The sequence below is a fragment of the Bos indicus x Bos taurus genome, chromosome 6 (genome assembly GCF_003369695.1).
Source record: "Bos indicus x Bos taurus breed Angus x Brahman F1 hybrid chromosome 6, Bos_hybrid_MaternalHap_v2.0, whole genome shotgun sequence".
In the NCBI taxonomy this organism is placed as follows: domain Eukaryota; kingdom Metazoa; phylum Chordata; class Mammalia; order Artiodactyla; family Bovidae; genus Bos; species Bos indicus x Bos taurus.
Genome location: NC_040081.1, coordinates 36,143,305 through 36,169,991, shown reverse-complemented (window position 1 = coordinate 36,169,991; position 26,687 = coordinate 36,143,305). Strand labels below are relative to the sequence as shown.

The 26,687-nt window shown below is 37.7% G+C and overlaps 1 protein-coding gene across 9 annotated transcripts in view; it reads right to left on the bottom strand.

The window, feature by feature from the left end:
- FAM13A (family with sequence similarity 13 member A) overlaps positions 1-26,687 on the bottom strand; it is a 331,522-nt gene that overhangs the window by 43,546 nt on the left and 261,289 nt on the right. For 6 of the 9 annotated variants that reach the window (XM_027544081.1, XM_027544078.1, XM_027544080.1 and 3 more), the window contains 3 exons: positions 20,739-20,783; positions 17,892-18,068; positions 11,522-11,708 (listed from right to left, as the gene is read on the bottom strand). In XM_027544081.1, the coding sequence (XP_027399882.1) occupies positions 11,522-11,708; positions 17,892-18,068; positions 20,739-20,783 (409 nt within the window). The remainder of the gene's footprint in view (positions 1-11,521; positions 11,709-17,891; positions 18,069-20,738; positions 20,784-26,687) is intronic. The other 3 variants (XM_027544079.1, XM_027544084.1, XM_027544086.1) reach the window with 1 other exon arrangement.

Genomic DNA, 26,687 nt, shown 5'->3' with positions numbered 1-26,687 from the left:
AGTCGGACACAACTGAGCAGCTTCACTTTCACTTTTCACTTTCATGCACTGGAGAAGGAAATGGCAACCCACTCCAGTGTTCTTGCCTGGAGAATCCCAGGGATGGCAGAGCCTGGTGGGCTGCTGTCTATGGGGTTGCACAGAGTCAGACACGACTGAAGTGACTTAGCAGTAGCAGCATAACACTTTATTATACACTGTTGGTATAAAATTGTATATTGAACTTCATCATTCCATTAACAAAAACATCTGACAGCAGCACAGAGATGGTCATCATGGCCTACAGTGCTCCTCTTAGGTACTGTCCACATTTTATAGGTAAGTAGAGCAAAACCCAGACTCTCAGAATATTAGGGCAGCATTAGAACTAGACCTGAGGAATCTGACTTCTAATGTAATCAGAAGCCAATGTCACATTCATTGCCTGTTTAACATCTTTTCAGTGTTTCTTGTCAAAATGATCTGAGGGGATATGCAGCTTGTATCTAAACTGCAAAATAGCCATCACAAAGACATGGAGTTAACTTAAGAGCTTTTTCTTCTGTGATATTTAATGTTAATCTTTATATTAGCCAAGCTGGACAAAAGTAAACAGGAAACGTACTTCAAGTAGCATGTATTTCAGACTGACGGAGAGGGCTTAACACTTATTGGGAGGCATATTAGTAAGATTTTTTGACTGCCTCTGTGAAAACAGCCAACAGTTTCTAAATACAACTCAGGTGACTGAGCACAAAGTAAGCCGTCCCCATGCAGGAAGATTACAAATATGCTAACAAGAGCATGTTTGCATTTGGTGGACTCAAACGCACAGCTGCCTTGGAGATTTGGACCTGAATTTCATTGAACTCAAAGATTCATTTCTGCATTAAAAGACTATTAAGTACAATCCATGTATTCTGTGTTGTCAAAATAAAGAACACATTGAAGCAACATGCATTCATCTACACATTTATAATCTTCCACTGTGAAAAGCCCATTGCAAAATACATCTGATTAAGGCTCACAGTGATCCTATGAAATTGAGATATACAAAAATCTCCACAAAACAAGCGTATAGAGTAGATAACTAATCTTGGGCTTGGTAGATAGATAAATTATTTTCCATTTATGGTGGTATGGTCAACTTGTCTGTGACTCTTAAAAGTTTAAAGCCCCAGGTTCCATCCAGTATAAAAACAAGGGAGACAACATACCATAAGAGTTATTAATAGTGGCTCTGGAGGCAGAATGTTTGGGTTTGACTCTTAGCTCCATCATTTATTAACTGTAAGATCCTACTGACTCTCAGTTTTCTCAGCTGTAAAGTGGGGTTGGCAACAATAGGGCAGTCGTAAGGATGAAATGAGGTAATACATGTAAAGTATTACGCTAATGTCTTATACATTTAGTGAATACTAGCTGTTGGTGGTGTCATTATGATTTCTAAAACTGTGTAATTTCCAAGGAAATATATTACTGCTATTTGCCCACAGTTAAGATGATGTCCCAGGAACTGGTAAGACAGTGTTTGTGCTTGCCATTACTACATATCCACTGACATGTTTAGATAATTTACACAGATAATTTTAAGGAATCCGAGAAATTTAAATATATATATGTATATATATATATAAACATACAATAATATGTACATTTTTTACCTCTAAAGTTTGAGTTAGAAGAGGCTTCTCTAAAACGGCTCTCGTTAAGCCAGAGCATAGTTGCTCTTATTACTGGAATGTGATTTTCCTGATAAAGAGCAATCCATCTTTGACAAAGAATCTTTGTTCACACTGGTAATCTTCAACAGAGTATCAAAATCTTTAGTGTAAGATCTAGTGCAATAGTATTAAATTTCCCTGAAGCTCTGAAAGATGAATTCCTAGGGAAAGTACCACCCTCAACCTTCAAATCACATTAAACCACTGTCCATGAAATACCTTTAAATTATATGCAAATAACTATTCCAGAAGAAATAAAAATCTTCAGGTGGGAGGCTAAGATACATTCAGAAAGAACATAAAATAAACCATAATATAAATTTAAAGATATTTCAGTTAGCAGAATGTTAGATGATTGATTTTCTTTCCAAAACAGAAAGAACCAAGATACAATCAACATAGGCTTTGAGAATTACAGAAAATATATAGTTGTGTTTTACAATAGAAAGCTTTGCAAAAAGCAGGTGTGAAATGTGAGAAAGTTTAGCTGATTTTCATGGTTAAGACAAGTTGTAACTTCAACTCTCTCACCTCCTCCACTTTTAACAAAATGTTTGATCTATATGTTTAACAACTCTCTAAGGACCTGAATTTCTACAGATGTAACTGACAAAGGGTGACTTTCAAAACTGTTCAGTATTTCTCTCTAAAGCTTTGTAATCATCCCAGTTTTCATGTTGTCTTCCACACATCTGAGACTACTGTAGTCATAGTCTGCTTTCGCCAAAGCAGCATGCGAGAACACAGTGTTCCTTTGCTAAAGTAATTAGGTTGCCCCTATACCTTTTGGAAACCGGAATATGTGAAGAACGTGTTACAACTGGCAACCTGCAGCAATTTTTTAAAGAATGAGACTAACAAGGGTAGGAAAGATCTAGAAGTACATAACAAAAGTACCTATTTTCCCTGGGTGCTAAACACTTTATAGATTCTGACTTCCATTCTTTGCCTAAGGGTTTGGAGAGGGAAGATTAAGAAATAGATCAGCCAGTCCCCCACTTCACTGAGATGGGGAAAGGAGAAAATGAAATGGACAGGTCAAAGTAATGGCTGAAATTTAGAAAGCTTCCATTGTAAGACAAGGATGCTACTGGACTTTCAAATGCCCTGTAGTTAACAGTGCTGGTCTTATGAGAAAACAGAGGCTCAATGACCTCTGAAGGCTTTTAACTGTTTTATGTGCCAGGTGTGGTAAAAGAGGAGCTCATTAATGTTTTCATTTATTAAAGTTGGAAGTAAAAGAACTCTTATAAAACATGTCTTATTGGATTAATTTAATTTTAGTCTCCTAAAATTAGTATCTTTTAAAGGTAATAGATAATTTTAAGAAAGAGCAAAGGGCAGATTATGTCTTTAAGTATAATTTGATAAAAACTGCTTTTAGAATTGCACTAAAAAAGACAGACAAATCTAGTTCTGCCTCATAGAAGGCCTACCAGAGACTTTTGAAAACATACAAATTCTCTATAATTTACTTGGACAATTTGGGGGTGTCAGGAGAAATTGAATTTTAAGAACGATTCTCCTCAATTATAAAAATGACCTAAAATCTATAAAGAGCAAAAGCTTTAAAAAATTAAGACTGTGGAGCTTATTTTCAGTTCTTCCCCCTGGCCCCTTCTCTGTTTTGGCATTGACAGCTAGGCTCAAACCTGTTTGATCATTGAAATACTTGAAAACACTTGGAGCACAAACAAATTTGGCTTCTAAAACTATAAAATGCTGACAAAGCCTTTATATTGTGTGTGTGCTGTGCTTAGTCGCTTCAGTTGTGTCTGAGTTATTCCTCTGCCAATGGGATTTTTCTGGCAAGAATACTGGAGTGGGTTACCATGTCTTCCTCCAGGGGCTCTTCCTGACCCAGGGCTTGAACCCGTGTCTCATGCATTGGAAGAAGATTCTTTACCGCTGAGCCACCAGAGAAGCCCAACAAGCCTTTACAGATGACTTCTTTCAATATACAAACAATTCAGTTTGAAGGCTACATGGAACACTGCTAGGCAAAACAAGCTCATTATTCTAGCCTTGAGCTGTAAGAGAAGGTATCTGATATGTTCTCATTAACAAAGGATTCATGACAAATTTGAGTATTTTGTATTCTTTTGTACACTTCATGTTTTACAGCTTAAAACTGTATAAATTAATCCATATTCAAAAGGAATTCCTGGTACTGTAAGAGGACACCTATGGAAGAGCTTGCTAGCTGTCCACCCAAATCCATTCCACCTTTCTTGCACAGTGATGATGGAGCCACGTGCCCAGTGAGAGCACATCTGAATGAAGCCTCTCAGGCAGGTAGGTAGGTCTTCAATAGGATGTGAGGAGCTGTATGTGTGCTTTCCAGGCCTGCCTAATTAGCTGCCTCACAAGGTTCATGCCTTGACACTCACTCATTCTCTCCTCTTGTGAGCTGGAATGCAGATGAAAAACACGACTGCTCGGGAAGCTAGTTGCTGAAGCTAGAGGCAGTTGGCCTGAGTCCCTGAAACACTGTGTGGAGAAAGTCTTCTAACCCCTCTCCCGAGCCCTAAACTGCTTTAGATTGTCACAGAAGAAAGAACTTTGACGGTGTGCAAGGCACTGAATTTTGGGTCATTTTGTTACTCGTTACCCTAAAAAAGCAAGTATAAGTGCCAGTGTTAGTTGCTCGGCTGTGCCCAACTCTTTGTGACCCCATGGACTGTAGCCCAGCAGGCTCCTCTGTCTATGGGATTCTTTAGGCAAGAATCCTAGAGTGGATAGCGGGGATCTTCCCAACCCAGGGATGGAAGCCAGGTCTCCTGCACTGCAGGCAGATTCTTTATCACCTGAGCTACCACACTAAATGATATGGCAGCCGTTCATTCGCTCACTTTTCTTAAAACACATTTTTTGTGAGTGGTGAGCTACGCTGGCCACTGGGGAACAATGGTGGATGGCGAACTGACAGCACTGGTCCTTGCCATCATCACTTCTGTATTTGGTTACTGCTCCAACTGTAGTCTGCTACACTGTTAATACTATCTTAATTTTAAAAACAGGTTCTATCTGAACAGCCCTCACCATTCCTGGGCTATACAGTTGCCAGAGTGATCCTTTCAAAAGGTACTTCAGAAAATTGCTTTCTTCTCTTCAATCCTCTAATGGCTTCTCATTTCACTCAAGGTAAATGCTAAAGATCTAAAAATGGCTACAAAGCCTTAAGGGATCAGGCTCCCTGCTATGCCTCTGACCTCATCTCCTACAGCACTCCCCCTTCAACTCTGCTCTGACCAGGAGAGCCTTTTGCTCATCTTCCAAAGGCTAAGGCTCTTCTCCCTCTGCCTGGATAGTCTCTCCTCAGATATCCCTCCTCCCTCACAGGTCCCTGCATAAGCGCCATTCTCAGAGACGCCGGACCTGAAGACTCAATCTGCTCAGTGTCCATCCTCAGCTTCCCACCCAACCCAATCTGATTCACCCCGCTTCACTTCTCTCCACAGCACGTGCTGCCATCTGACTACATGTTGGTTTGTTTCTTATCCGTCTCATCCTTTGAGAATGTAGACTTCCAGATGGCCGACAGTGTGTCTGTTTGGGTCACCATTTTGTCTTTTGTGCTTAAAACAGCGCCTGTCATACAGTCCATTGTTGTATGTTTGAAGGAATGAATATGTTTCCATCTGCGGTTCAAACGGTGGGTTTGTTTTTTTTTTACCTTATATTGACACCACTCAAGAGAATCACTGTCAGATGGTTTTTGACAGGAATTCTTGCTGGGCTATATTGCATTAAAACCAAGAGTTGAGATTTTCAACATTAGGTAAATGATTGTTCTTATAAACAGGCAAAATGGTTTGGAGGGGATGGAGGAGACAGTGGACGCATGAAGATGTGCTAGGTGGCTGTCCTGATATTCCAGACTAGTTATAAAAAGTGCCTCAGCTATGGCAGTACAAAGGGGAAAGGGGGGCATATTTTTAAAGTAGAGTCAACTAGATTTGACGTGTGACAAACACTGGAAGAAGGACTGGGAACAAGGAAAAGGAAAGGCCTTAGAAAATGACTAAGAAGATGAGGACCTGTGAAATCAGATGAGTGAAAGAGAGACTAAGGAGGAAAAGATGATTCATTTGATTTTCACATGTTGACCTGATTTTCACATGTTGACCTGAAAGTACTGTCTAAGGTGAGCTTCACAGAGCATCATGGAAGTGTTGCTTTGGAAGTCACTTCCAAAGAGGTGACATCTGACACCGCAGAAGTAGAGAAGCTCTCAGGTGCAGTACTGATGGGCAAGGGATGAGGCGATACTCTGTGTAACATTTACATCTAAGCACGTCTTGTGGAAAACCAGTCAGCGAGGGACGCAGTGACGAGGAATAGGGTCACTGTGTTAAGAGGACAAAGAGAGATCAACATCCTGGAGGTCAAGGGAGAAAGATTTCTGAGAAAAAGGGACAGAGGGTCAAGAACCACAAGGACTTCAGGAGGCCAAGGACCAAGCCAACAACAGCACAGAGGTCTTAACATACCAGAAACAACCACACGGTCACCCAGCGACACAGAGAAAGGAGTTTCTTCAGAGAAGTGGGGGTAGAATCTGAATTACAGGAGTTCACTAGCAAGTATGGAAAGAACTGGAAATGTCTGCAGACTGTTTAAAATTTTTGATGGCAAAACGAAGGGCAAAGATTGACCATCAGAACAGAGGGAGCAGAAAGAACTTATATAGGTACTGTTTTCAGTTTTTCCTATTATTTAGCACATTTCATTGCACTTATATCTCACAAAAAACCACAAAGAGAGATAAATACTCCCATGTTACAGAGTAACTGCTCACTTGCCATAGCTATTAAATGATAAAGCTGGAACTGAAATTCAGGCCTGAGTGTAAGACCTAAGCTGCTTCCTTGATCCCTGCCTATGATTTCAGAGGGTGTACATGAGATTAAACAGATGCTGTTTATGAATAAAAGGGCTACTAGACTATGTTTTTTTAAATATATAAATGTAAATCTTATTAAAGCATTAGTAGAATCACATAAAGAATATTTGGATGGAGTAAAAATTGCCCCTAATACTTCCACCATCACCATCACCAGCACAATACTACTGTTCAGTCATTTTAGGTATATTTCCTTTGTGTGTTTTTCTAGGAACATATTTATATACTTGCATTCACACATAAATGCACGCACTATATATACTGCTTCCTTATATACCTACTTTTGAAGGAGAGTATCATGGAACCCGAGCCCCACCACTTATTTGTGACCTTGGACAGCTGTTTATCTTCTGTGCTTCATTTTCCTCATGTTCAAATGAGAGTATTAATAATAATAATTACTACTTTATGGGTTATTGGGAGGATTAAAATTGATAATATATGCAAAGCACTTAAAATATACTTTGCCAAACATTTTTCACTTTATTACATAGTCTTCAGAACCGTAATTTTTATTTGATGCATATCTTATTGAATTGACATACAAATGTTACTTATCTGGTCTCTTACTTTTGAACATTTAAATTGCTTCTAATTCTCCATGATTATAGACAACCATGTGGTGAGCAAATCAGTACTTCTGGTCCTTTTCATATGTACGATGCTGTCTCCAGAGCAGGATAGCAGAGGTAGGATTATTAGATAAAATGCCTGAATTATGGCTTTTGATTCAAACTGTTAAACTGTGCCCTAGAAAGAATATTTTTGAGATAGAGGCATTTTCTAGGCCAACAGAAATGAGCTAGTGGTGAGGAAGCAATGAAAAGTGCATGAGTGAGTGAGTGAGTGTGTATATGTTTGCACATGTACAAGACGTAGAGAGATAGATGCAGAAAACATAAATTTCAAGGATATTTAATCTTAGATTTTAGAAAAACGTTTATTATTTGAGCAGGTAAGAAAACGGGTGGAGATCTAGAGAAATTCTGAAGCAGGAAAGAGGGAAGTCACTGAAACACAAACTTGCTGTTTTAGCTGTTCAAAGACAAAAACAGCAAAAAAGCTTTCCCTCTGAGAGAGGCTCAAGAGCACAGATGTGAGCTGATGGTGCAAGAAGAGAGCAGAAGGTTCTGACCACAGCAATCGTTAGAGGTACTCAATGCCACTCACTACCACTAATTTCTGAGTTCAGAACTATCTGCAGTCTCTCGGTCTCTGCTGCTCATGATAGTTCAAAAGGGAAAAGAACAAGGCAAATTACTACAGACAGTTCCCACTCTAGAGATTCTTAATCTGCAAGTTGCCCTTTTTAGATCTTTTTGGCTGTGTTATGGGCTGGCGAGATCACTGTAAAATTATCACTCAAACTCTTCAGTTCCTCTCCTCTTGTTTTCTCTGGAAAATGCTTTGCTCCCATATCTCCATCAAAACTGCTCTTACTGAGTGATCTCCAGCTTGCTAATTCCAATAAACTCTCACTGTTCTACTCGGTTAACTATTTGACCTTCTTTCCAGCTAGAGATACCCGGTTCACCTGGCTTCCAAAACATCAAACACACCTCATTTTCTCCTTTTTTGCTGTTGTTTCCTTCTTAAGTCTCATCTACTGGTTCCCTGTTATCTCCCCATCCTCTGCATGTTCATAGGCCTCAGGGCTCACGGTCCCTGAGGTCACTTCCCTTGTCTGTTCAAACTCACACCCTTGATTACTTCATCTAGTATACTGACTTTAAATACTCTGGGTTCGTTCCTTGGTCAGGTAACTAGATCCCACATGCCACATCTAAGAGTTCAAACGATGCAATGAAGATCAAAGATCTCGCATGCCGCAACTAAGACAGAGAATAGCCAAACAAACAAACGCAAAAAAACATGTCCAACATTGAACCATGATACTACTCCCAAACTTCTCTCTTCTCCATCTCAGTAAATCGGTTTCACAAACCTTCTAGCTGCTCAGGCCCAAACCCTTGGCGTTATCTTTCATACTACACAGGTAATATCAGAAATCTTGTCAATTCTATGTTCAAAATATATCAAAATATATCTATTACCTCATGACGACTGCAATACAGTACTCTAGGAGGACATTTTAGTCAATGTGAACAATGTCCCCTACCGCAGTGCCCTGCGCAGCCTGCAAGGCAATATGTGCTGGCTTGAGGATCACCTTAGTTCACGCCATCATCAGCTCACACCTAGATTATTGCAACAGTTTCCTAACTGGTTTCTCTGCTTCTGCCCTTGGCTGCGTCCTTTCCGTTCTCAACACAGTGGTCAAACCAAATTTCAGTAAGTCACATCACCGCTCTACCTAGAACCCTCACACGGATTCTCATCTCACCCAGATTAAGGGCAGAGTTTTTACAATGTTCTATGAGGCCCTGCTTAATTTGTTCTCTCCTCACCTTCCATTATCTTGTTCACTGTCCGCATTCGCTTCTAACCATAATGGTATCTTTGCAGTTTCTTGAACATTTCATATAAGTGATTTTCTTGGCGTCTCTGAACCTGCTGTGATAGTATGCTTTGTTTCCTTACTTCCTCTAGATCTTTACACTCAAATATCAAATTCTTGGAAGGCCATCTCTAAAAACTCTATTTAAAATTGCAACCTCTGCCCATTTATAATTTCTAGCCTCATTTTTTGCTTTATTTTTCTTACTAATAGTTATCACTATGTAATATATTTCATGGTTTACTTTTTTATCTTGATTTTGTCTGTTTTTCCCACTAGAATGTAAGCTCCATGAAGGCAGTGATTTTTGCCTGTTTGTCTCACAGATGTATCCCCAGATTCTGAAATACTTCCTGGCACAGAGAAGGTATACTATTACATATGTTTTCCAGAAACAAAAGTTTAGTCAGTGTATAAAAAGCTTGTAAAGGAATAAGAGAAGGTTTTGGAGGAGAGTGGGGGAAAGTAAAAATAGAAGTTTAAAAGTAAGTAGGAAGTTAAGAAGCACAACTTCACTTTCAGGATGTAGTCTAAGCAGTAGTCACTGTCATGTTCCCTGGCTATTTGCTTTGTAGTTGGTTACCTGTGAAGATGAGATTTAAAATTAATGGAATATGAGAATCAGGAAATATCTTTGAGAATACCCTCACTTCACAGATGAGAAAGTGCTTCTGTCTGAGTTGTGTTGGCAGGGCTTTAAATTATTCATTGCAACAAAGACACGTTCCACTTAGCTCACTTATGTTAACATGTGACCTGCACAATCCTGGAATGTGGAGACTGGCAGCTAAGATGGGGACAAATCCTTTCACAGAAAAAAAAAAAAAAAAAACACAGAATGGAATTAAGCTCTCTCATCCAAATGTTTTTAAACATCAACTATGTCCACAGTTTTAGTAATCACACATGTATTCTAAGGAATAAATATACTTTTCCAGTTTCAATAGCTACTACCACTTAGCTAATTTAAGATACTATTCCTGGTGGAAAAAAACATTGATGAAAACAAATCATGGGCTGAATAAAGAGCTAACGGAGTTAGTATCATTTAGTTTATTAAAAATTTTACTTTTCCTTCAAATAAGAATTAAGTTAGTGTTAAAAACTAATGTATAATGGTTCCAAAGCTTGCATGCATGCTAAGTCGCTTCAGTCATGTCCAACTCTTTGCGATATCATCGACTATAGCCCACCAGGATCCTCTGTCCACGGGATTCTCCAGGTGAGGATACTAGAGTGGGCTACCACAGCCTCCTCTTGGGGGTCTTCCAGACCCAGGGATCAAGAGACCCTGTGTCTCTCATGTCTCCTGCACTGGCAGATGGGCTCTTCACCACTGGTACCGCCTGGGAAGCTGTATTTGTAGAACGGTGTCAGACACCAGGCTGAGGTGGGTGACTGTGTTTACTCTAGCTGATCAGTTTGCTTCCAGAAACAGGGCATCAGGACATCTGGGGGGAATGGAGCAAACATGCTTTCCCCAGATATGCATTTATGCATATTTTCTTTAAGGAATAAAACTGGGAATTTTCTCTGAGTGCAGGCAGAAACTGACAATGGGAAAAGAGGTGGTCCATGAGTTTTGTTAAATTTATAGAAAACCCAGCATGGAGGTAAAAACTGCTGAGATAAACCAGAAGAGAGGCTTTAAACACTGTGAGAGAATGGATATTACCTATTTTTATTAGGGACTCCAGTTCATGTTATAAAATTCAACTTCAGTTTTTTTGGGGGGATTAAATTTCTGAAAGCTAAAGGAAATCAGAAGACAGACTTTGGTTCTCACTTTTCAAAGAAACTGAACATACACAATAAAGGATGATGTATACTTATAGTTAAACTGGATAAGTATTGAGTTATTGACTAAACTCACTTGCATAACTTATATATCAAATTCACGAACCAGCATTTAGGTCTGAGGTAACTGTTTAGGAGATAGGGGAAAAAAAACTATAGAGTACAGCTTTGAAATTAAATTTCTGAACACAAAGGGATTTCTGAACACAAAGACAGTTGATCCTATTTCCATATGTATTTTTCTTTTACCTCACTTTAAACTCATTAATTTGTTATATTCATATAAATAAGAACAGATAAAATGGAGGAAAATAAGGAAAAATGCTTTGATAATTTTATTCTAAAAATAAAGTTTAAAAATGCTCAAAAGAATGAGATAAAAGTCAGACCAATTTCAATAACATAGAAATCAAAGTTTGTGCTGTTTCTGCTTCCTTTGGCAAAATACAGTGTTTCGTGAACTTGATTTTTATAGTTATTAAAAAGAAATAAAAGTGTGTATACTTAGTACCTCTAAGGTCTCTTTCAGAACTCATGTCCTATAATTCTGTGAAACTCAAGCTTGACATTAATTTTTACTTTTTACAAAGCAAGGAAAAGAGATGTGGTATTTCCTAACTGGCTACAAGTAAAAATTTTATAGAATCATGCACTTACCACAAGACCATCTTGATTTTCATTGAGCTCAGAAAGTTTGGAACTGGATTTCTGACGTTTAGGTTTACCCCTTTCTCCAATATAACCAGAAGTATTTTCATATAATTTTTCCACTTCACAAGCATTCAACATACATTCATCAAGATTGCTGAAGCCAGAAGGAATATTTTCTTTGTTGAGACGTCCCCTTGAATTGAAAAAAAATTAGCTTCATTTTACTTTAAAAGGTAAAAAGGATGTTTTAAAGACACTGCATCATGCAGAAAGAAGAGTGCTTAGAAATTCCATGTTTCATCTTTTATAAAAATCTGAGCAGAGTGCTACTCCTGAGACCACTTGGTGCCAAATGTATCAGATTAAAAGAGAAATTATTCCTAAAGGCAAACTGGCGAGGGCTGTGTTTCTACCAATGAAAAGCTTTTGTATTTGTACCGAAAGTAATCTGTATTCAAAACCAGGGGAATTGTGCAAACTTGCAAAGACATTTTTCCATTATTCATAGGTTTTATATACATACATACATACACGTACATGGATCTTATAAATCAATATAATATATTAAGAAAAATCTGAAAAGGAAATACATCTTTTTCTCCAGAATGGGACACTGATTTTCTCCAATTGAGAAAGACATTTTATCACAGTATAAATGCATTAATACCTAAATCTGCCTATATTATATGATCTGGGTAAAAATGATATAACAAGAATTACAGAATACAAAGAAAGCATTTCAACTGAAATATGGATTCATTACTTCCCAGTACCAGTTTCTGAATGAAAGCTTATAACTAAAGTTCCTTCGTGACTTAGTTTTAGAAGTTTTAATTACAGAATTTAATTCATTTAACGCTCTTGAAATGCTTCCCTTAAGCATTTTAACATTCTCTTTTAAGAGGTTTTTCATGAAAATTAGAGTACTTGTCAAAGTGTTTGTCTTTTACTACATCACAGAACAAATTAAACCATCAGTACAACACCATTTCGGAGAAGGCAATGGCACCCCACTCCAGTACTCTTTCTTGCCTGGAAAATCCCATAGACGGAGGAGCCTGGTGGGCTGCAGTCCATGGGGTCTCAAAGAGTCGGACACAACTGAGCGACTTCACTTTCACTTTTCACTTTCATGCATCAGAGAAGGAAATGGCCTGGAGAATCCCAGGGACGGCGAAGCCTAGTGGGCTGCCGTCTATGGGGTCACACAGAGTTGGACATGACTGAAGCAACTTAGCAGCAGCAGCAGCACCATTTGGTCAGGTACAAATGAATGAGACTTACTCTGTGTCATGGTGTGACCTTAAAGGTACTTCCCTGCAACTAGAGATTACCATACTAAATGAAGTTAAGTCAGAAGAGACAGACAGATACCACACGATATCACTTACGTGTGGAATCTACAATATAGCACAAATGAACCTAACTACAAAACAGAAAGAGAATCACGGACATAGAAGACAGATTGGTGGTTGCCAAGGGGATGGGAGGGAGGGATGGAGTGGGAGTTAGGGGTTGGCAGATGTAAACTGTCGCATATAGAATGGATAAACAGCAAGGTCCCACTGTATAGCACTGGCAACTACATTCTATATCCTGGGATAAAGCATAATGGAAAATAATATAAAAGCGAATGTATATATATGTGTGTAACTGAATCACTTTGCTGTACAGCAGAAATTAATACACTGTAAATCCACTATAATTCAATTTTAAAAATATATAAAGATAACTCCTAACCACCCAAAACTGTATTTGAAATTAGTGAGCTCCAAAGTGTAAAAATAAATGAACATATTTTACTATCAATCATATCCCCAAATGAAACAGAGTAAATTAAATATTTATTCTGTAATTTAAATTCATATCCTGTCTTAGGCTATCATGGAGGCAAAAGTATGAATTAAATATTATCATAATATTTTCACCATTACACTATCTTGGTGATTTTTAATACTCCATATTTAATCTAGCCTTATTTTATACCTTTAATGTACACATATGTACATTTAGTAAAATTATATAAAAGATGTATATTACATTTATAAGAAATATTCCAAGTATAAAATAAATGAACACATGAGGAAAAGGTGCTAGGGACTAACATGCAGGCACGTATACAAACACTCTTAAATCTCTCTCAAATTCACAATGAGTTTAATATTTAACTATGTCTCTTTCTTTGCCTTTGTATTTTCTTAATTCCTGGGATATAGATCCAATTATAATTTTTTAATGGAGGAATTTTTAGGTTTGAAGCTGTTGGAACTGGTGATGGACAGGGAAGCCTGGTGTGCTGCAGCCCATGGGGTCACAGAGCCGAACACAACTGAGGTCCTGAACTGAACTGAAGGACTAAACGGTGTCCCCCACCTCCCCAGTTCATATGAGGAAGCCCTACCTGCCAGGGCGACAGGGCCTCTGAGGAGGTAACTAAGGTTGCGTGAGGTCATGACGGTGGGGACTTAATCCAAGAGGACGGGCATCCTTATAAGAAGAGGCAGGCACCGGAGAGCACGGAGAAAAGGCCGTGTGAGGACACCCTCACCGAGCAGGCACTGCCAGCAAGGCAGCGAGGCCTCAGCAAGCACCCACCCTCAGCACCTTGATCTCGGACTTCGACCTCTCTGAACTGTGAGAAAATGCACTCCTGTTGTTTAAGTCTGTGGTACTTTGTTATGGCAGCTTGAGCAGATTAATACAAAAGCTAAACATTATTTTTAGAAACTAAAGGACCAAGTTTATTTTCTAATCTTTTTGAATAGTGAATGAATGACTGGAATAAATCCTGTTCAAATAAATATTCCCAAATCTAGTTGTGCAGTTGTGCTTAGGTGGAAATCCTGCTGTCCTCAAAGGATGCTCTTTGCTCTTGTGTGAGTCGGTGCCTGGGCGACCCTGAGGAGCACAGGAGCACGGTCCTTCGAGTAATATCCAGACTCGCACACCTGCCGTCACCGCGATTTAACCTGAACTTAGATCCTGGGGGCCTCTCACGCTCACTCTCCACATCTCAGGTTTTCTTTTTTCAGAGTTTCCTCCTTCCCCTACATGCATGCACACGTAATGTTCTGGCAATACTGAACTTTTTAATATTCTAAGATAGCACGATTTTCTTTTAGTTTGCAGTAGGAATTTAACATCATAGTTATATAATAAAAATAGGTATAATTTTTTAGTTCATTGTGTTTTAGAAAATTGAAATCATTTTCAATAGCCATGCTTTACTTTTTAAAAAATATTTATTACAAAACTTTCAAACATAGAAAAATACAGGGACTATCACCATGAACTTCCTTATATCCACCACCAAGATTCAACAATATTTTCTTGCTTCTGGCAGATGGTCAATTTTTAAATGAGAATTAAATTGAGCTCTCTCACATAATGAATATATTCCTTAAACTTTTACATTTTTAGTGTAATAAATAATAATATAAGCCTGATCATGTTTCCTTATGAACTGAGACAAATAAGAAATCATGTACATTAAAGTATTTCTAGTCTGTCTTCTGCATTGCTTTTTTAAAAAAATGTCATAATGGTATTAGTACAGACTTTATTGACTCTCCAACCTCACCCTGAAACATGGAGATATTTTTCTAAATGGTTGCAGGCAAAATAACATATCATGGATTTTTCAAAAACATTTTAAAACCATTCCATAGGGCTAATAGTTTTGAATAGAAGATAGTGAAGTGTAGCTTTAATTCTTCCTAATTTTTTAAGCAAAACTTGACAGAAATCTTAGAGAACAAATCAATTATGTATAAGCGAACACTGAGAAAAACATACTTGCTATAGGCTATAGTAATGATTCTTAACATTTTCAAATCTGACACCATGTAAGTGCATCTCTTGGGACGTACTGAAGAGGCCCTTGGGTGGGGGGCAGAAGTAGCAGAGCTAGAGCTCTGAGAGATAGGGCCTTGTTCCTCCAAAGCTGTGGAGAGCTCGGAGCAGCCATTCAGTACTGGCTGAAAGCTAAAGGAGAAGGACTCTCAAGACATGACAGTGACCAGGGTGACAGGTTAGGAGGGGCCTTATGACCAGGAGGGTGAGGCTAACAAGGAGCATGGAAAGGGACTTCTGATTACCCAGACCACATACTAAGGAAATGAATCAGGTGAGACTGTAAGTTTCTTCTGCCATAAACAGTTTGCACACCAAGATTCTCTCACTCAACACACAGTTGACCATGATGAGTGAGAAGGATGAGCGATAAAGGAACTCCAGAGGAGGAAAAGGCTAGAGCTTCATGGGCACCTCTTCAGATTGTCAGGGGAAGCACACTGACTGAAACCACCCACCCTGGCCAGGCACCAGAGTAACTATTTGCATGAGTTGTTTTACGACAGGAGGTCCTGGTAAGGAACATGGAACTAATAAGCCACCACCAACCGGAAGAGTTCAGGAAAGGTCAAAAGGAGACACCACATGTCCGACCACCTCCCAGAATCCTTCTCTCTGGCATCCATCTTGGTTGAACAAGGCTTGCACCACCAGGAAGGACTCTGAGTCAGAATGATTGGCTAAAGACAACCCGGAAACTAATCCCATCACCATAAAACCCGAGACTGTGAGCCGAGCCACATGGCAGAGCTGTTCTCCTGGGTTCCCTTACCCTACTGCTCTCTACCCAGGTGCCCTTTTCCAGTAAAGTCTCTTGCTTTGTCAGCACATGTGTCTCCTTGGACAATTCACTTCCAAGTGTTAGACAAAAGGCTAGTTTCGGGCTCTGGAAGGGATGCCCTCCCTGCAACAAGATGGTTAGTTAGTCTCTTTCATTCTCCATCTCCTTTTGTTCCCTTGATGTTGATAGTGGAGAACAATCAAGGTAACTTCTACAGAAACATCCTCAGATGTGGGAAACTGTATTTAAATTCTGCAGGAGTGTTTATGCTCTGTTTCATATTTCTCTCCCTGGCTAGCACCCTGCTCACTCTTGACTTTACCCCTGCCATGGTCCTCCCTGGTCCACCCAATGCACCTACCACCACTAGGACTATTGCCCAGCTTTGTGCTAACATGCTCCTCTCTGTCCCAACAACAAGGGTAGAAAGCATGATGTCGTGACACACTAAGGATTTTAAAAATGCAGTGCTGTTGCATACAGTGTGGCAAAAAATAAAGCAGAGACTAAGAACAGTGTTAAATGAATAACTGGTGCTTGATGAATAACACAATATAGGCAGTATACAAACAAATTATATTCCTAAACATTTTCTATAAAGCTTACTCAGTAACTAATTTTAAATGTAAATATGTCCTATATTATAATTTTCCTATTTGCTAAAAGGAAATGTTATAGCACCCCCTCCTACCCACCAGCTCCAAAACAAATGTTTTCAAAAAAGTGTTGCTTATTATCACATGAAAAGTCAGTGGGTTACATAACTGATACTTTTTAATTTTTAAAATTATGTTTGCTAAAATAGCTCTTAAATATCTCAATAATGTGCATGTGCAACATGGAATTTACTTGTACTATTTATCTTATATCTTTAAGCAAAGATAAGTTTCTTTTTCCCCATAAACATTTTGGCATAGATGACAAGTCCAGATGAAAAAGAATGTGGGGAACTAGGGTTTGGTTTAGTCTTTGACATTTAATAAGAAGTACAAAATAACTTTATAGAGACTAAATGCTACAGTAGGCGAAACTTTCAGGAAAAATATGAGAATATAGTCTATTATATATAAATTTATTTTCCTTAACAATTTAAATCATGATTATTCAATAACATGAATGGTAATTATTCATTTGTATTTTTATTAAAGCTTTTAATGGAGAAGAGTTTATTGTAATACTCTTCTTGAAGTTCATGCTAAGAGAATGCTTTAAAATGAGACATTGTAATAATAAAGAACTCAAGCATTTCCTCTTTTGTTAGACTTGAGCTCAGCCTTTCTTATACTAAAACATTATCAACTGTCAGAGCATTCCAGTGACGTTCTGGTATTTAATCAGGTCAATATAAGTAGGGGAATCTGCTGGCTCATAAGAAAATCTAACAGCAAGCTGAATGTTGTCTAACAAGGGAAAAAACCACCTGTAGACAGGCATCTGGCAATTTTCTCCTCCAATGGTGCAGGATCCCTCTAAATAAGATATTGACGAGAAAGCCATGAAATGTATTAAATCAGAGGTAGCTTCCCACCACATACGAAACATCCAGATGAAAATGAAATATTTATTCAATCACGTGTGAATTTCCAAATGTTAACCAAGCTTAGAAGTGTCAAAATGAAAACTTTTAAAGTTTTAACCTGAATACTGAAATGAGAGTGCTATAACAGTCATGAATTTGGACATGTATCGTATATTTTTAAAAGAAGAGAGCAAATGTAAACAAGAGTATCAATGCCAACTCACACATCTCTGCTGTGTCGACTTTCATCCTGCTCCTTAGCCTGGCGTCGTCGCTGTTTGGTGGATGTGGAGGAAGATGATGATGCCCCAGATTCTGAGTCCTCTGAACTTTGGCCTCCAGAGCTATTAACATCAAAAAGATGTTGTTCTACAGCTGACCGGATGGTTCTTTCTAAGAGCCTGGTTAAAAAAAGAAAATCAATAACTGTGTTTAAAAATATGGCTCCATACATAGAGAACAGACTGGTAGCTGCCAAGCGGGGAGGAGGTTGGGGGAGGGATGGACTGGGAGGTTGGGGTTAACAGACACAAGCTTTAAAATGCAGAATGGATACACAACAAGGCCCGACTGTATAGCACAGAGGACTATATTCAGTATCCTGTGATAAACCATAGTGGAAAAGAATATTTAAAAAAGAATGAATCACTTTCCTGTACAATCATAAATTAACACAACATTGTAAATCAACTATTCTTCAATTAAAAAGTCCCCATAATATTGGAAATATCAGCATTTCCAATGGAATATCTACTACCACTTCATGAGCAAAGACAGTATGAGAAATTAATCCTCCAATATTTGCACCGTGAATGAGAAACAAAACTAAATGCAACATATTCCACCAATCAGATAATTGCGTTTTCCATCTTTGTGGGTCCAGAATTACTGAAATGCTCACAGCAGATCCAGCAACAATTACAGGAGGCATTCAGGAAATAAGGATCATCTAATACAAGGCAGAATGAGGAAAGATTTTTTTCCCTCAAGGAATAATAATGAACCTATTCTTACAAAGGCAAGTATCATCCAGATTTCATACCAGTTCTGCAGGGGAAGACAGTATGACTTACAAAGCAAATTGGCACAAATAATTTTATGATCCCTACTATCTGAATTTCTTGAAGAAAAAATTACATAGAAAATAACACTATTAAAAAAGAACAACTTACCAGAGCAATTACTCTTAATAACAGAAGGGTAAAACTTTCTGAATCTCTATTCAGTTAAATTGTGATATAAATGATTGAAACTGTATTCATACAAACATCCTAATATGATTGAAAATGTATTCATGCAAACATCCCAATATATACTACTGAAGAGAGAAGGACAGATTTATTTTATTCAACCTGAAGAAAACAGGTAAGCACAGGGGCTGACAAAAGTGATAATAAGATAAGGTATCATTTTTAAAGCTATATAGTCTTAAAATGTACCTAAACTCTTATCACTTCATTATTTAATTCTGAATAAGCAGGCATGAAGAATTCTAAACAGACAGTCCTCAAAGCGTGTTTTCCTTCACTTGAGAAAAGAATCACATCCAGACTCAAATTATTGAGTTGGACTTGTTGCCATCACTAACTTGCTTCCTTTTCTGTGTCCATTAAATACGTGTATAGTTTTTGTATATACACCTCAATAAAGCTGTTAAAATAAAAAAATATAGTTTTAAATGGTCAGACTGAGGAATAAATTTAGTTAAATAAAATGAGCTTTGAAAATTTAACAATTTAAGAACTTTTAGATTTTCCAAAGGTAGTTTTATAATAGACTTATAGTAATTTCATTAAAACTAGTTTCATTAAAACTATTTCATTAAAACAAGTGCAGTCTGACTTGGGCATAAGAACTTTAATATCTTGAACTCCACATCCCAATGATTTGAGATGACCTAATAGTGGTACCTAGGAATCTAAATAAATTAATATATACACACATACCAAACCCACACCTTTTCCAAACACTATACAAGTCACCTAAGAAGTTGTTAGGAAATAAACAGGCAAGAATATGTCTGTCTTGGCATAACTCTAGAATCTCTTTAAAATTCATAAAGATAAGAGAGATCAAATCTGCCCTCTGATTGCTTCCTTGTCTAATAAGGAGGAGAAAAAAATTCCCAAATCAACCAGGTAAGAACACTGGAGTGGATAACTACTCCCTTCTCCAGGGGATCTTCCCATCCTTGGGATCAAACCCTGGTCTTCTGCACTGCAGGCAGATTCTTTACCATCTGAGCCACCAAAGAAGCTCTATTAGATCCAAATTTATACTAATTAGTGCTTCTTCTAATTCTTTTCTCTTCCTCCTTATTATACCACCTGATATCAACACCACTCCTCATCCCCCTGATCTTTGTTGATGAAAATGCTCCAAATGGCCCACCCAGGCCCCAGCTGTGTCACGTAGCTGAAGCACAATGAACAATGTGGTCAGAGAGTAGGTGGGGGTAGAAAACTGGAATTCAGACTTTTGTGACTAGTGGAATTAAAGTAGAATTAAGTGTGACTAGTAGATTAATTAGAATTAATTCCACTGCCACTGCCCAGAGGAAAAAGGACTTGTTGCCATCACTAACTTCCTTCCTTTTCTGTGTTCTATCAGCCTGGGAAGTCCCCAAACACAGTGCCCAAGGCTTATTTAACCTCAGACACCTAACACTATGCTTAGTGTATTACAGGTGGCCAATAAATGGAGGCTGATTAAAACAAATGAAGGAAGAAGTAAAATGTATGTTCATACCTTCACCTTTAGTGGCAAGACACTTCTTAAATCACAGACTGCTTTGCACATATTAACTGACTAACATTATTTTGACTGAAATAAATAGAAAATCTCAGATGTTCACATGGCCAAGCTCTCTCCAGTCCCACGCCCACACAGAAACTCAAATAGGAACATTTCTTATTTAGTCTTTTCCTCTGGGTAGTCAAAAAATCATCATTGGTTATGTACTGTATTAATCTTCCAATGCAGCACACCATTAGAATAGTTTTTTTTTTTTTTTTTTTTTTACTGCTTAGTAAGTGAAAGGAGGGGAAAAAAGCCCAATCTGGACCACTTACTCTCCAGTTGATGACACACTGCTGACTTGGGATACGTGGGCACTGCTGAAAAAGAAGCAAAAGAAAGGACGTCAGATTAAGCAGAGCACCAGAGCCTGTGAACAAAACCTATGAGGGGATCCTGGGCTGGAAGTATTAGCCAGGCCCTGAGCAACCCTCATATGACAGTTTATCACCCACTGACAGATGCTGGTTTCTCTTATCTAGATTAGAGATGGCCCTGGGTGGTTACTTCCAAACAGCATTTTTTCCTCCATTTTAAGATGTCCATGACAGATAATTTCAAAAGTGATCTTGGAAAAACCATCTCTACCTCTCAGACTACTGCCATGGTCCTAAGTCCAGGGTCTTCTTCTTTTCCGAAATGTTAATTGCAGCTGACTGCTTTTCTGTTTCTAGCTCCCCCAGCCCAAGTCCATCTCTCCTGCCCATTCCCTTCAGACCTACAGACAGGAGCATCTTCTTAAAACTGCTCTAAACATTGGGCAGGGGTGGTGGGGGGCAGAGAACGGGGAACAAACACTGTTTTCTCCAGGACTCTCCCTGAGCCACCTCTTCTGCCTAAGTTCCTCACGATGGAAAAACACCTTGAGTTCCATAACGTTTCATCTTGCTGCTAAGTCGCTTCAGTTGTGTACCACTCTGTGCGACCCCAGAGACGGCAGCCCACCAGGCTCCCCCGTCCCTGGGATTCTCCAGGCAAGAACATTGGAGTGGGTTGCCATTTCCTTCTCCAATGCATGAAAGTGAAAAGTGAAAGCGAAGTCACTCAGTGGCGTCCGACTCCTAGTGACCCCATGGACTGCAGCCTACCAGGCTCCTCCGTCCATGGGACTTTCCAGGCAAGAGTACTGGAGTGGGTTGCCATTTCCTTCTCCAACGTTTCATCTTAACACTTAATTAATTAACACCTAATGCCCTTCTATCGAGCATTTATAAACTTCCTCATTTTTCTCATTTTCTCCAAATCCTGAATTCTTTGAAAGTATTGAAAAGTAGTAAAAGAAAAAAAAATAGTCAATATAAAGCGGAACAGTGAAACGATAGAATACTATCTGATTTGCACCTTGGCACAGGGAGGTGCAGGCTGGTGGCTGCTCTAACTGCACCAATGGCAGTACTTGCTCACATTCTGCCCTGTGGTGCTTACTTGCCTTGCAAATCAAGGTTCAAAAGTATCAAATTAAAAAAAATCTTTTGTGCATGCCAAACTACCGTTTTGCCTAACAAATCTAATAGTTCTCCCACTTTCAAGTCCCTCTTTGTAAAAGACACCTGAAGAGAATACAAACTGCTAGTAGCAAGATCAATATTCATGGCTGCCTTTCAATCATTCTGGGCATTCTCATTTATACTACAGAATTTTCAGCATATGAATGTGTTGCTTCTTCCATATGCGTCTCATCTCTTTCCATTTAGACTCTAAGTGCCTCAAGGGACTCTATAACATTTCTCATTTTCTTTCATGACACTACATACCACCAGCACCATACCCAATACAGTAGTCATTATCCTAGAGGTGATCAACAGACACTCACTCTTCCGCCTCAGAGAATCCCTTTAGCTAAAGCTCTTTGTCATGGCCACACACCACCACAAATCCCAGAAAACCTGTACAAAAAATGCTATTGTGTAGTTATGAGAAACTTATGAGAAGAATCTTCGTTAATAAATGAACAAACAAACATACCCTAATGATTGCTGAGTGCTCACTATGTTTCAGACATTGTGCTAAGTATTGTTTACACAGCTTTTCTCATTTACTGTTTATAGTAACCCCATGAAGTAGGTAGGGACAGTTGTTTTCTTTTCCCTATTTTCAAATGAAGAGGTTAGAGAGGTTAAGTAACTCACTCACAGTCACAGAGTCAAGAAGTAGATGAGCTGGAATTTGAACCAGAAGAGTTTTAGCTTAAGAGTCTAAGCTCCTAATCACTACACTAGACTTTCAGTCCATCACTCACTAGAAGAAACGCTCACTACAGTCATCTTCGTACATGGAAGCATGGACTTAGGTATTTAACTTTGCTTTTAATTACAACGATTTCGGTCTCACAATGTCTGCTATTCACAGAGGTTTCCAGGTTACATAACCAATAATAAATCCTTTGCTGCTCTCTGCCCTCAGCTGGAACGGGCAGCCCTGACTTCTGATGCTTTGTGGCTCACCCTCTGTAAATTAAACACTGTATAATTTACTCCTGTACTCCACTTCTCATGCAGTTACGCAACCTTGCTTTTGGGAGCAGTGGCCAATGTGAATAATGCTCTGGGAGAACCCAGAGGAGGGAAAAGAATATAGATCTGCTAAGATACTAAAAACACGACAAAGACATGTAAGTATAGTCAGCCAATCAGCCAGCCATGCCATCTCAGAAGGAAGATACATTTCCTCTCCTTCCTTCTATACACTTTTGATCTGATCTTCTTTTTGCTTTTAAGCACATAATGATATTTTGATATTCCTTTTTGGTGAGCAGGAAGGAGAAGATGAAAAATTGTGGGGAAGAAACAGAGAAGGGAATGACAACAAACGGGACCAGGTCCTGAGATTCGTAACTCTCTGAGTAGGTGCTTTTCAAACTCTAACGTGTATCAGAATCACCTGGGATCCTGTTCACACACAGGTTCTGATTTAGTAAGTCCAGGTGGAGGGAAGGGGAAGCTGGGATTTTGCATTTTTAACAAATTCCCCAGTGATCATGATGCTGTTGATTCGTGGAAGACATTGATTAGCAAGGTTCCAAATTCTTGCAACTAAAATTCATTAAAACTTCAATGATCTAGATATCACAACCACTATATTTTTTAATTAAAATTTTTTTAATTAATTTTTTTAATTGAAGGATAATTGCTTTACAGAATTTTGCTGTTTTCTGTCAAACCTCAACATGAATCAGCCATAGGTATACATATTGGCTTCTGAAACTCCCTCCCAACTCCCTCCCCATTCCACCCCTCTAGGTTGATACAGCGCCCCTGTTTGAGTTTCCTGAGCCATACAGCAAATTCCTGTTGGTTATCTATTTTACACATGGTAATGTATTTTTAAACATTCTAAGTGCTTTAGATACGATTTGGAAAACTTACTCTGTTAATAAAAGTCCATACATCAAAATTTTCCTCAGAGCTTAAGGAAAAATGACCCGAGCCATCTAAATCAGTCTTAAAGAGCCTTTCTCAGGATGCAAAATAAATGAATAAATCAATAATAAGACTTAGTAATTAAATCATATTGATTTTTGTTAATACACTTCTCTTAGGTCAAATTTATAAAAATTTATATTTTTGTGTTTCTGTAATAGGCCTTTGGAATTTTTGATATTACTTAACATGTCCATACTTCCAGGCTTTTTTAAAACAGAATTTTTCTAAAGAAAATATTCTGAAAAGAGAATGTTTTCCACTGGGAATCAGAAAAGAGAGGTTCTGGTCCTGAATCTGTAGTTAATTAGCGGCAATCATAGTCAGATTATTGGTTAGCTTGGCTGCTTTGGGATGGTTTCTTCATACAGAAAATGAAAGCCTTGGCTAGTGATCTCTGTGATTTTCTTCGAGCTATAAAAGTTAATAAGACGATCTCAGTTTCAAGTTTATTGCCCCAAAGTCTAAAACATTACAAAAGGTTATAACTGCATATTTAGTTTTATGACGGTGTCAGTCACAGTTAAGGTTTATCAGATTCCAAAATGGCTTTGGTCAGGTATCCAATCATGTCTACAGTTTCTGTGGGATATGCTTAACAAGTTACGAAGAGCAAGATTTCTAAGAATATTAATGTCAGAAATAGGGACTGCTTCCATTGTTATAATTGGCTCACAGAGGTAATTTTAAGACACTAACAAAAAGGCAATAAGCAAATAAGCTAAAGTGAAAGACTTCCATCTACATGTTTTTTATCTCCTGCAGAGAGCTAAGAATAATGAACTTTATTGTTATTGTTTATTGCTATTATTTATTGTTATTGTTTATTTTCATTATTGTTTATTGTTATTATTTATTGTTCATTTTATTGTTTATTGTCATTGTTTATTGTTATTATTTATTGTTCATTATCAGTCAAGGGTTCATTCAGAGCCCTTGACTGATTTGCTAAGAAAATCTTTTATTTATGCAATATAAATACTTGAATATGGAAGAGTTCATTTCCTAATGTTGATGAAGGGATTATTCAAAACTAAATAAATAAGCACATGTGCAAATCCAGCATTATGGTAAATTTCATTACCCAAGTCTACTTAAGTGATAGTGCGAGTCAATGTTCTCCTGGTATGGTCATTCAAAACAGATAGTAAGTCTACTCTGAAATATATTCTATGACATAGTTAAATATATTTATTCTTTATTTCTATTAGCAAAACATTCTTGAGAAATGATTATACTCAGAAATATTAGTCTATAAAATTTACATGTGATAAGATGCACAGAACGCTTGTTGACAAGTGATTCATTAATTGGATCTTTTGACTTGAAATAAAGAAAACTTCCAAATCTCTGAAACCAGATATCTTGAACAAGCATGTGTTCTCTTTTTCTGTCTGTCCTTTAACTTCACTATGTTCTCTTTTCTAGGGGGTGTAAAATCCTGCCCATAAGATATTGTTTTAATGGGAACCATTAGGTCTAACAGAATTATCCTTTTCCTCTAGAAATAATACTTATATTCTCTCAATTTTTTTTAATGAGTAAGAATTTAAAAGACAATTACGTGATGTCTGTTTCAACTTAAGGATGAAGATCCTGTAACTAGTCATCAAAATAAAATGAAACTTTTAATTTGCTTATTTAACAGAATACAGTATTTTTAGTATCATCTGAAAATACTAAAAGTTGATACACAGTATCAACATCATAATTACAGCATTATTTCCTTGTAACTGTATAATGGATTTCTAAATTATTTCCATGATTTTAATTCAATTTTCTACAGTGTCTTATATTAAAACAAATACACTAATTCCTCAATATTTATTCCCTTTGCTTTAACTTTTAGTTATGATTAGCATATGCAGAAATTTAAAGGAGCATTTATAGATATTTAGATTTGACAAAAATCACATCACTATTTTGTGTTATAGGATTTTTAAAAAGCCTCATTTTTAAAAAATTATATACTGTGCATACAATACAGAACATAAGCTGAAAACATACTACTGAGTCACCGGATGTGACTCAGGAAAAGGAAAATATTTATCCTCACATTTTTTTACTGAAACACACACAACCTAGTCCTTTAAATTTAGGGCTGATTTGAAGGAAAAAATTATTCTTCAATTTAAATTTTGACTCTATATTAAATATTTTCTAATATTAAACAGAGCCAATCAAAACGTCAAAATACCTTTTGTACAGCTTCTTCCAGGCCCTAATTATTGGGTTTTCCATTTTATATATTTATTTTTTTTCCTCCAGCTTTTATTTTTTATTTATTTTTAAAATTTTTATATTATTATTATTTTTTTTTACAATATTGTATTGGTTTTGCCATACATCAACATGCATCCGCCATGGGTGTACACGTGTTCCCCATCCTGAACCCCCCTCCCTCTTCCCTCCCCATACCATCCCTCTGGGTCATCCCAGTGCACCAGCCCCAAGCTTCCTGTATCCTGCATCGAACATGTTTTGCATAAAAAGAAATTAAGAGTCTTTTCTCTTTTTTAGTTTATAGACTAAGGTCTTTATAAAGCAAAATTAAGAAATGAAAAGAGAGGCCACTATATATTCTATACCCATTTATAGATGAGGAAATTGACATTCCAAGAGGTTCAGTACCTCACACAACTTTACACAGCTCTGATTCCATCTCATGTAATGGGCTTTAGACATGTCCTTAATAATAGACCTAATCTTGGTCTCAAATAATGCTACTATTCACATAAATCTTTGACTACACATCTATTTATTTTCTTAGAGTTAAAACAGACTACTAAAAGTACTTTTTGGATT